Source organism: Rhincodon typus, chromosome 1 (genome assembly GCF_021869965.1).
Source record: "Rhincodon typus isolate 14 chromosome 1, sRhiTyp1.1, whole genome shotgun sequence".
NCBI classification, from domain to species: Eukaryota; Metazoa; Chordata; class Chondrichthyes; order Orectolobiformes; family Rhincodontidae; genus Rhincodon; species Rhincodon typus.
The window spans coordinates 34857448-34870036 of record NC_063332.1 but is presented as its reverse complement, the minus strand read 5'-3'; the positions used below and the strand labels follow the sequence as shown (position 1 = coordinate 34870036).

Here is a 12589-nt window from a genome sequence, read left to right as displayed (position 1 = left end):
AAGAGGTTCCCAACAATTTTAACAAAAGAACATTAAAATTTATTAGATACAATAAAGGAAAATAAACTATTTTACACTGCATAAGAGTAATTTGAAATAATTTTATTACAAGTATCAGCAAGAGTTTTTTCCCTCAACAAAGACCCAAGCTTCAGTGAAAGGGCACCCTGTTTCTACTTTAAAGTTCCTTGTGCAGTCACACAGTATAATTGGTTTCTTTCTGGCAAATGCCTGCATGAGAGCTTCTTTAGATAATGTCTCTTCATGAGGTCACAGTCACACAGCATCGAAACTGACTACTAACACAGTTATTTCTTAACATGAGTTCTTTAAATTCCCCCTTCACAGTTTCTGGAAATTTTTGGGTCTTCTGTCCTGATGCTTTGGGAAAACTAAACTGCACTGCTGCTGGTAAAGGCAGTTTCTTTTACTCTCTGAAAAGAAACCTGCAGACAAACATCATGACAATGCCTTTACACTCACTGAACTTCTGGATGGTTCTCTCTCTCAAAGGGAATACTGCTGCTCTCGGTCTTCCTATGCCATAAAACAGCCCAAACATTTTATTTTTTCCTGTCCCTTCTACACTTCTTTTTGAAAACACTGAACAAGTCACTTTTAAGGTTTCTCACGAGCCTCACCTAAATGTATGTAAACCAACTTCTTTCTCAACTCAAAAGGCAATTTAAAAATACTTATGTTCACAATATAAAATACAAATCATACTTAAAGCTGTACGTGGTTCTACAAGCTTCAGAACCAAAGCTTGCAAGTAACAAAGAAACTTCATCACAAATATACATAACACTTCAAATATGCATCCAAACAAAATAATTGAGGCTTATCTAAAAAGCTTGAAGAAAAAATGATTTGGCAAGCAGCAGTGAAACAAAGACACGCAGAGCTGAACTTGAAGAAAGCCCATGATATCAATGGTGTCATTTTCCCCTTTTCCAACATCCGTTTAAATTTGTCACCAAGCAGAAAAGAGTTTTCTCGTTTGCAATTGCAATGATGCCACCAAGCAGATAAGCAGTTACTCACATTATGATAATCAAACAAAGAAAACTAGGAAGTTTGAAGCAATGACATCATCACAGAATTGTTACAGAGCAAAACTAGACCATCATGCCGGCACCAGATTCCTGAACCTTATAGCTTAGTGCCATTCTTCTGCCTTTATCCAATCATCAAATATCCTTGCGTACCTCAAGTGAATATGTCTCCACCATATTTCCAGGCTGTGCATTTCAGACCAGTACAACTCATTGTGAACAAGTGTTTTCTCACATTGCACTTGCTTCTTTTATAAAAGACTTTCAATTTACGCCCCCGGTTCTCAATCCTCACGAGTACAAACAGTTTCTCTCTAAACGTACGGTCCAGACCCATCATGAATGAGAAAGCTTGCATAAGATCTCCTCCTAACCTTCTTGTCTCCAAGAGAAACATTCCCAACTTCTCTAATCTATCCTTGTAAGGGAAGTTTCTCATCCCAGGAGCCAATTTCATAAACCCCTTCTGCACTCTCCCCAATGACTTCATGTCCTTCATAAAGTGTGGTGCACAGAACTGTACACAATACTCCTGCTGAGGTGCAACTAGCATAATATATAACTTCAGCATCATATCACTACTGTTAAATCTGTGCCCCGATTAACGAAGCCTATACGATGTATGCTTTCTTAAATATTCTCTTTACCTATCCTGCCACCTTAGTGATTTAAGTGGACATACAGGGTCTCTATGCTCCTGCAAAATCTTTAAAACAGTATTAAAAACAGAAGTTGCTGGAAAAGCTCAGCAGGTCTGGCAGTGTCCGTGAAGAAAAATCAAAGTTAACATTTCGAGTCCGGTGACCACTCCTCAGAGAGCATATGCCCCAAAGCTAACCTTTGGGTTTGTAAACCTGGGATAGAAACCTTCCTCTGCCTGAAAAATACCAATTCACCATTACTCTGTTTCTATTCCTCGCCAATTTTGTACTTGCATTGCTACTTCAATTTAAAATTCTAAAAAACTATTTTACAATAATTAGGAAAAGTTTTGACATACTCCCAACAAAAAAAATGACTTTTCAGGATAAGTAAGGGAACCTAGTAGTAATTATGCATTAAATGTAAGTTATAACTTATTGAACAAGGGCTTTACAGCAATACCAACATGCAGAAGTAGAAACATTCACTGATTACTAAGGAACTTCACTACATGGGGTCTTCAACAATGCACCTTCTGGAACAATGCACAATGAATGGCAACAGCTTCTATGCCTGTGTCAAATCTTGAAGTTACTATCATTTCCAGTTGCATAATGACATCAAACATGGAAAGGGGGCTGTCATTGTCATCACCAAATCATGTCAATCGATTTGGAAGACCTGAAATTGAAGTTAACTGGGGAAAAGAAAAACATCAGTATTTTGTTAGCGTCCTGTAGAACAAAAAACCCATTTTCAAGAAACTGCACATCTGACAATTGATTAAAAAAACTCTGCATTTCAGGAGCACAAGAAAGTACCACTTAACCAGGGGATCAAACCTAATAATTCACACTTATAAATTCTTATGGCATTACTTTTTGAAATCCTGCCGGTTCAGTTTAATTGCTCATAATCTATGAGTTTCTTTTAGTTTCCATCAGAAGGTATCTTAAACACAATTTGCAACATGCAGCCTCTTACAGATGGAAGAAACACCTGTCACCACAAGAGCTTCACATTTCTGCCTTAATTTAAGAGATTTTATGATTTTCTGAAATCTCTGCACAGGATTTCTACAAACTCCATGATTATGACATAATTTTGTCCTTAAATGATTAATGCTTCTTCGTTATGATTGATACTACATTGGTGAAGACATAATTGCATTTGCTCTAGACCTCAATAGGCCTTTACAGACCATATATCTTCATGTTTGGAAGCTCAAGTAATGTTTGCCATTTCTAATGCTATTATCTCTAATTGCACTATAAAACCATGCTATTAAAAATTCACAGCAGAAAATAAAAGTGGGATTAGCAATTGTAACTACATATAATGTCCATGGTGAATAAACAACCTTAAGTAGATCACCTAAACACTGTAGATAAATCTGTTTTGCAATGTTGTTGATTTGTTTTAAACATGTACATTTAGAGCTCCTGTTCAGCATTGAAGAATAAATAACACTGTTTGCTTGCTTTGCAATTTGAATTCATATATTCCCCAGTCTGCACAAGGCAAAAAATAAAATGAGATACGAATCAACATAGCTTCAGCACTCATTTAAACTGTTACAATGATGCAAAGACAATGATATTTGGAAGAATCCTAACATTACAAATGCAAATATTTGCAAATATTTTCATTGCTCCTCATTTCTTCAAGGATCCATATACGCCATTATGCACAAGCTTGCTGCTCACTACATTTGCACTCCACTGAGACTAATCAGTTGCCAGAATCTCAAAATTGTGAAACTCACCACTGCCTTAAGGTTTCATGACAACCTTAAGGTTTTCATTCCTAAATCTATAGATCAAATATCTGAGTACTAACCGAATATCGAAACTTACTAATTTATCTGTTTTTTTTTCAGCCTTGATGATGGCCTGCAATATAGGCTTTGTGTTCATCTAAAAAAATACATTCTCCACTAGCCATCAAGACGTTTCAGGCAAATTCATGAAAATTAACACTGAATCAACTTCAATTAGAATTAAGTATTTTGTAACACCTCGTGTAAAATAAAGTTGCAGAGGAAATGATATACCTTATCAGCAGCTTCAGAGGCCAAAAGATTGGTAGCAAGTGTCTGTAGCTTGTGATGTGCCATGTGTTTCAAAGCAGTAAGGCTCCGACGAGTCATGGCCTGTTTTAAATTTACAGCAGGGTGACTGAGTGTATCTACAGCAGCTGGAACAGCTTCATCACAAGCATTCAATATTTCCACAGCAGTAATTCCCATTACACATCGGTCCAACGCACCTGTAGAAAAAGAGAAAAATCTGTAATTGTATTTGTAGTTACTGCTTTTACTTATTTAAAAAGTCAATCCAGAATGGTGATCAAATAGATTGCACATTATCTCTGAAAGGTGCAAGGAATATGATCATCTGTTTCAAATTCTCTTCTTTCTATAGATTAAAACAGTGCATGCTATTCAGTGCTTCAGTGTTAACATTGCCTTAATTTGATAAATTGCTGCAATCCAGGGAGGTCTATGAAATAAAATGATAGAATTGGTGATGTTGCTTTCTGCTCAAGTATACAAATAAACCTGAACATTAAACATTGTCCAACTGCTGAAAAACTTTGTTAGACACTCTAAATGCAAAACCCTATATTTTTCAAATGACCAGACCATGTTTGCTCCAGCATCTTGACTTTATAGTTGTAGCTGTTAATATACAAAGCTCATGTCACTACTTCCATTGTCACCAAAGCTTTCCTCCCATTCCCATCTTTTGTTATGAAATAGGTCTTTGGAAAATTAGCAGGATTTAGCAGATTTTTCGCTCACTTTTTGATCATTTCCTTTAGGGAAAGAAATCCGTCATTGTTACCTGGTCTGGACTACATGTTGACTCCAGACCTACAACAACGTGGGTGAATTTTAACTGCCTTCTGGGCAATTAGGGATGGGCAATAAATGCTGACTGAGCCAAAGACACCCACACTTCATGAGAGAATTTTTAAAAAATACATCTGAAACTTGGAATAGAGACGTAGACAGATTTTTGCAATATAAAAATAAATAACAAAACTGGTCCAAATCTGGCTCTGCTGAGCTGATAAAAAAAAAAAGAGGAGTTGTGTTGTGACAAAAAAGAGGAGCTGATGACTGGGACAGATCAGCTATGATCTTGTTGAATGGCAGGACAGGTTTGAGGGGCTAAACTACCTACTCCTGCTCCTATTTCTTATATTTTTATGACTCAAAACATTAACTCTGTTTCTCTCTCTACAGATTTTTTCCAGCATATTCTGCTTTTATTTGCAGCCTGACACATGATTTGAGGTTTTTGGAAAATTTATTTTTCACCTTCAGGACCAGAACAGATTGAGACTCCTTTGCAAAAAAAAACTGTCCGGTCAATTTTAGACATTTCATCATGAACTTTATCTTATTGTTAAAAAATAAAATTCAATAATTTATAAAACAACAATGCTCTGACAATCATTATTATAACTTACTCGAGGTAGGATTCAAATGATACATATACCATCCAGTTATCTTTATTCTCCTTATGTTTCTTTACTCATTATTATGTTCATTCACCTGTCAGTCCCATGCATATTTCTCTCCAACCTGACAGGGAGTGCAGACCAGGCTTAAGAAATCAGATGTTTCCATTAAGTCAGGATATTTCAAACCAAGATATTGGAAAGAAAATATGGCCAGTTATTTTAAAATGTATGGAAGGTTGATCACAAAGTAAAGGCTCAATATAAATTTACCTTGTGCACTGGCAACGCAGTATCCTTTAGGCCCACATGAACAGCTGTTAGACAATGTTGACCAATTACTTTCTTCTCAGAATGTATTAAACCAATGATTTTTAAATAGACTGATACTGATCACAACTAATTAGCCTTTACAGAAATGAGCACAGAGTAAGAGAGTGTGAGGGATAAGCTAAATAATTAGAGGCCAGTCAGTCTGACCTCAAAGTGGTGGGCAAATTACATGAATCAGCACTGAGATATAGGATTAACTGTAACTTGGAAAGATTAATCAAGGATAGTCAGCACGGTTTTGTCAAGGAAGGTCATGTCTCACGAACATAATTAAATTTTTTGATGAAGTAACAACGGAGATTAACGAGGTCATGCAGTGGATGTTGTCTACAAGGACTTTACTAATTTTAGCATTTGACAAGGTTTCACGTGGCAAAACAATAAATTAAAGTCCATTGGATACAGCGGAATGTGCCTCAATGAGAGGAAACAAAGGGTAATGGTCAATGATATTTTTGCAAAAGCAACCTAATTTTCAGTGATGTTCTACAGGGCTCAGTGTTGTGTCCTTTGCTATTTATGGCAATATACTAATGAATTATACTTGCACATGGGATAATTGGGAAATTTGCCAATAACACAAAAGTTGATTGGGTCGTTGATAGTGAAGAGGGTAGTGTCAACTGCAGGATGATTTCAATGGTTTTGGTTGGGTGAACAGAAAGTGGCAAATGAAATTCAATCCAGAGAAGTGTGAGGTTATGCATTTGGGGAGGGCAAACAAAACTAGGGAACACACAATAAACAAGAAAGTAAAGAGAAGAGTAGAAGAATGGAAAGATCTTAGAGTGAAAGTTCCTGAAGTAGCAGGACAAGTCACTGAGGAGGTGAAGGATGCATATGCTTTCCTTATTAGAGGAAAGGACTAAATACAAGAGCTCAGATTTAATGCTGGAACTAGTCAGGCCCCAGATGACTCGTGCACACAATTCTGGTCACCATATTACAGGAAAGACAGAATTGCTCGACAGAGAAATAATATTTGCAAGAATGTTGTCAGGTCTTGAAACTTGCAGCTATGGAGAAAGAGCAGATTATCTAAGCTTGCTTTCCTTAGAATAGAAGCTACCAACAGGTGCCTTACATGACATGTACAGAACAATGAGTTTGGACAGAGCTGACTGGAAATTGTGTTTCTGGCAGTGGAGAGGCCAATTACCAGGGGACATGGATTAAGGAAATTGGTAGAAGGATTACAGGGACATGAGGAAAAGCTTTTTCACCCAGAGAGAGGTAAATGGCTTGAATTCACTGTCCAATTTGCTGGGTTGAGGAGGAAATCCTCAGCTCATTTATAACGAAACTGGATCTGCACCTGAAAGGCTACAGACCAGGTACTGAAAAGTGGGATTAGAATGGGCAACTAATTTATTCAGCTGGCACAGACACTTCAAGCAAAAAGCCCACTGAAGCTTGGCTGAACAAAGTCTTAAGTGAAAACCAAAAGAATTGCGGATGCTGTAAATCAGGAACAAAAACAGAAGTTTCTAGTAAAGTTCAGCTGGTCTGGCAGCATATGTGAAGAAAAGATCAGAGTTAATGTTTCGGGTCCAGTGACCCTTCCTCAGGACCCAATTCATGCTCCACCCTTGCTCAGAAATGAAACGTCTATAAAGCATTTCATAAGCACTGTCATGCAATGCTGAGATTATTTTTAGAAAGATACTACAGAATACAAACAATCCATTGGAGAATATCCCAGTAATATGATTAATTGATTCCAATATTCAAGTATGTTGGGATACAATTAGATATGTACATCTCCTACCCACTTTACTATTAGGTAATACAACATTGGATATTTGCATTAGAATAGATGACATTTGGAATTCTGAAAGGTCACTAATGCGCCAAAACTGTTGACTGATTTTCCCCTGAATTCTTTCCTTGATTAAAAAATATGTGACAACATATAGAGATCATAAGAACTGCCGATGCTGGACTCTGAGATAACACAGTGCAGAGCTGCAGTAACACAGCAGGACAGGCAGTATCAGAGATGCTTCAGAAAGGGTCCCGACCCAAAACGTCAGCTTTCCTGCTCCTCTGATGCTGCCTGACCTGCTGTGTTCCTCTAGCTCCACACTGTTATCTGTGACAACACTTAATGTTTTTTTTTATCTATCTCAATGGTTTAGCATACTGAGCATTAAAACATATGACTATATAATTTGTACACAAAATAAGGAATTTGCATGTATATTATGTACTCTTCTTAGTGACCCAGAATGTTAAACAGCCAATGGGATACTTTGGTAGCATTGAAACAGTTGTGATGTTTGAAATGCTGCAAGGAAACTGCACACAATGGCTTCACAATCAGACGGATGGCCATATAATCTGTTTACGGCTGAAGGGATAAATGTTGATCCAATGAGAATTCCTTACCCTTCTTCAGATAGCATCATAGGATTTTTTCACCTCTCAAATCTTTTTTCTACCCTGCCTATTTCCATCTTTTTAATCTATGATCGGACACTTACCATTTCTTATCTACCACTGATATACTCAATGCTTTGGCTTCATCCAGGTTCAACCATTAGAATTATCTAATGGCCAATCTTTCACTCATTAGAAGCATCATTTAACTGTATCGTTACCTGCACTAAGACTTGCTTCACCATATAGGTCAAATTAGACACTAAAAAGAAGATTCACATATGGGGAAAGGGGACACAGCTGAGGTATTAACTGAATACTCTGCATTTGTCTTTACAAAAGACGAGGATGCAGCCCGAGCCATGATGATAGATGAGGAATCTATGTCACAAAAAGGGTCCAAAATTAATAAAGAAGAAGTCTTGTATATATCCAATTGGCACTTAAGCTTGACAAGACCCTAGGACTGGATGTGATGCAGCCAAGTATTCTGAAGGATGCGAGTAGAAATCACTAGGCCATAATCTTTGTCTTCCCTGGAATTGAGGGTGGTACCAGAAGAATGACGAACTGCAAACTTTACAACCTTGTTTAAGGAAGGTTATGACAATTATTCCAACAATTAGTGATGTCAGTTTAACTTTGGCAACTAGAAAGCTTCTAGAAACAATTATGTGGGATAGAGTTAATAATCACTTGGGAAAAGGTAGGTTGCTAGGGGATAGCCAGCATAGATACCTAAAGGGGAAATTGTATTTAACTAACTTCCAGAAACTTTTTTTGAACAGGTAACGAAGGTTCAATGAGGGTAAACTGTTGATGCATTTATGTATTTGCAGAACACATTTGATACAGTGCCACACAGGCTTGTGAAGAAAGTTACAGGCCACGGTATAAAAGCGACATGGATACAAAATTGGCTGAGGGATAAGAAACAGGATGCAATGGTTAATGGATTTTTTTTAGGTTTCAGGAAGGTAGTAGAATTTCTCAGGAGTCAGTCTTGGGACCCTTGCTTTTCCTCATATGTATTAAGTATATGGATCTTGGTGTACAGGGGACAGGTCCAAAGATTGCAAATGACATGAAACCTGGAAGAGCTGTAAATTGTGAGGAGGACAGTGTAAAACTCCAAAAGAATATTAATAACTTAGTGGGGTGCACCAATAGTGGCAGATGAGGTTCAATGTAGTGAAATGTGAGGTGATGGACTTTGGTAGGAATACATTGAAAGACAATTTTAAAAATGGGGTACAATTCTGAATAGGATGCAGCAGCAGCAGCGGGGTTTGGGTGAATTTATGCCAGATCATTGAAAGTGACAGAACAGATGGAGCAAGTAGTTAGTAAAGCATACGGTGTTCTTAGTTTCATTAACAGGGGCAAAGAGTGCAAGAGCAGAGAGATGTTGTTGAACTTGTACAAGGCACTTGTTAGACCCAACTGGAGTACTGTGTATAGTTGTGTGTGGCATATTAAAGGCAAGATGTGAATACATTAGAGAGAATGCAGACACTATTTACAAGAATGGTTCCAGGAATGAGAAACTTCAGGTGTGAGGATAGACTGAAGAAGATGGGACTGTTCAACTTGAAGGGAAGAGGCTCAGAGGTTTGAGAGCTCTCCAAAATCATGAGCGAGCTACATAGACTAGATAGAAACTGTTCCCACTCAAAAAATAGGGCATAGATTTAAAGTGATGTTCAAAAGAAGAAAAGGTGATGCCAGAAAACGGTTTCACACAGTGAGTATATAAGATATGAAATAAACTGCCTGGAAATCCGGTAGAGACAGGATCAACTGAGGTGCTCAAGAGGACACCGGATGATTATTTGTACTGAAATGGATCAAAAAAAGCACATGCTTCCTGACACAAACACAGAAATTGCTGGCAAAACTCAGCAGGTCTGGAAGCATCTGTAAACAGAAAACAGAAAACATTTTGGGTCCAGTGACCATTCTTCAGAACTGACCTGAACTTTCACTCTGCTTTCTCTTCACAAATGCTGCTTGACCTACTGAGTTTCTCCATCAATTTCTGAGGTTGTTGACTTGCTCGCCGAGCTGGCTTATTTTTGTTCTGACATTTCATCACCATGCTAAGTAACGTCATCAGTGAGGCCTCCAGTGAAGCCATGTTGTTCTACCCGGCTTGGAATTTATACTGTCTGGTCCATTATGGTGAGTTGTGTCATTTTTGGTTTTGATCTGTATGGGTTTGTATATGGGGTCCAACTCTATATGTTTGTTGATTGCATTGTGGGTTGAGAACCATGCCTCTAGGAATTCCAGTGCATGTCTATGTTTGGCTTGGGCTACTATGGTTATGTTGTCTCAGTTAAACTGATGACCTCCATTGTTCGAGTGTACTGATATTAAGGAAAGTTCGTCACATCGTTTTTCTGCTAGCTGATGTTCATGTATCCCCATGGCTAGTTTCCTTCCTGTCTGTCCAATGTAATGCTTGCGGCAGACGTTGCTTGGTATTTTGTAAACCACTTTGGTTCTGCATGTTGTGGGAATGGGGTCTTTAATCCTTGTGAGTGTTTGTCATAGAGTGGCTGTGAGTTTGTGTGCAACCATGATTCCTAGTGGTCGTAGGAGTCTCGTTGCCAGTTCTGATAAGTTCTTGATGTAGGGCAGTGTGGCCAGTGTGTTAGGGCGTACTGTGTTCTCTTGTTGTTGTCTATTTAGTAGGCACTTGCGGATGAAGTTGCGGGGATATGCACTCATGGCAATGATTTTGTATAGGTGCTCTTCCTCTTTCCTGCGTTGTTCTGGCATGTTGCAGTGAATGGTGGCCCATTTAAATAGTGTCCTAATACAGCTTTGTTTGTGGATGTTGGGAATTTGGTCAGTGTGGGTTGCTTTCCTATATACGGAGGTTTCATATTCCCCATTAGTCACACGTTCAACTCTGACGTCCAGAAATGGAAGCTGATTGTTGTTTCTTTCTTCTTCTCGGGAATTTAATCCCGGCAAATACGTTGATGAGGAGGTGGTGGGTCTCTTCTAGTTCGGTGCATTTAATAATGACAAACGTGCCGTCCACGTACCGGATCCACAATTTAGGTTGAATGAGGGGGAGGATAGTGTGTTCTCGTCTTTGCATGACTGACTCTGCAATGAGTCCTGAGATGGGTGATCCCATGGATGTGCCATTGATCCGTTTGTATAGTTTGTTAGATGGCTTGTTGTGTTTCATCCATGAGTCTGTTGTCTTTTAAATGTAGTTTCCAGGGCAGCCATGAAGTCTGTTCTGTTTGCATCTTTGTGGTTATAGTTCAGTCCCCCTAAAAGGACAGCTTTCTCAGTTTCTGAGAGTCATCTGCTGAATAGGTTTCTTATCCAGGTTTGTTGTTGTCTTTGTCTTTGTGGTGGATCAGTTTGTTAAGTTTCTCCTGTAGCTCGTGTCTCTTCTTAGTTTTCGCCCTGTGTTGTTTGATGGTGATGGCCTGTTCTAGGGTTGTAGTCCATTGCTGTTCCGTAGTGTTTAGGTACAAGGATTACTCACAAGGATTTAAGACCCCATTCCCGCAGCATGCAGAACCAACGTAGTTTACAAAATACCATGCAACGACAGGCACAAGCAAGCATTACATCTGACAGACAGGAAGGAAACTAGCCATCAGAATACATGAACATCAGCTAGCAGCAAAACGACACGACAAACTTTCCTTAATATCAGTACCCTCAGACAGTGAAGGCAATCAGTTTAACTGGACCAACGTAAGAACAGTAGCCCAAGCCAAACATAGACACGCACTAGATTTCCTAGAGGCATGGTTCTCCACCCATAATGCAATCAACAAACATATAGAATTGGACCCCATATACAAACCCATACAGATCAAAACCGGAAGTTACACTACTCGCCATAATGGACCAGACAGTATAAATTCCAAGCGGAGTAGAACAACATCGCTTCATCGGTGGCCTCACTGATGATGTTACCAAGCATGGTAACAAAACATCTGAATGAAAACAAGCCAGCTCAGCAGGCACATCAACAATCTCACCCACAACCCAAGCTACAAGCCTTTGCTAAAACCTCATCTGTTAATTTGTTTTTTTTTTTCAGATTTTCAGCATCCGTAATTCTTTGTTTTATTACATATTTAATGTTACCAGTTTTAGCATAAAGTAATAGCTTTCATGGGTTTTGCAGAAAACCAAGTCCCACTTACTACTGCTGGATAATGTAACGGTTTCTAAATCCAAGCTTTGCCAACCTCCATATAACGTACCGTTTCAGAGTACTGTCTTCAAATTAAATGTCATCACTATCTGTGTAATTACACCTTTCATATTCCACACAATAAGTAGTTGTAGCATTCACATCAAATTTGCTTTTTTGTTTACTCTCTTCAAAGACTAACATTCCACATTTTACAGTTACACAAAATCTTACTAAATCACAGCATCTTGCTGTTTTTCTCAATAATTTAATTATGTCTCTTCGCTTTAGCAACATGCCAGCTAGAAATGCAACCTACCACAGCAAATGAGATAATCTAGCTCTCTTCATCATATCACCAGCACCACTCACCATCCTTGTAGATTGTTCCATTCCTTTCAGAATGTGCCATTGCTATTATTGATAACTCTCCACTGTCTTCATTCTGCTTTAAGTCTAATGATCAAGGGTCGTGTCAGGTCCAGATCCATCAGATTCCTCCTCTGGCTCCTTGCATTCCTGCTGTGGCCGGTCA

At 38.5% G+C, this 12589-nt stretch overlaps 1 protein-coding gene across 1 annotated transcript in view; it reads right to left on the bottom strand.

The window, feature by feature from the left end:
• LOC109928323 (WD repeat-containing protein 7) overlaps positions 1 to 12589 on the bottom strand; it is a 375400-nt gene that overhangs the window by 251524 nt on the left and 111287 nt on the right. Inside the window, exon 15 of the mRNA XM_048604178.1 lies at positions 3751 to 3965. Coding sequence (XP_048460135.1) covers positions 3751 to 3965 — 215 coding nt within the window. The remainder of the gene's footprint in view (positions 1 to 3750; positions 3966 to 12589) is intronic.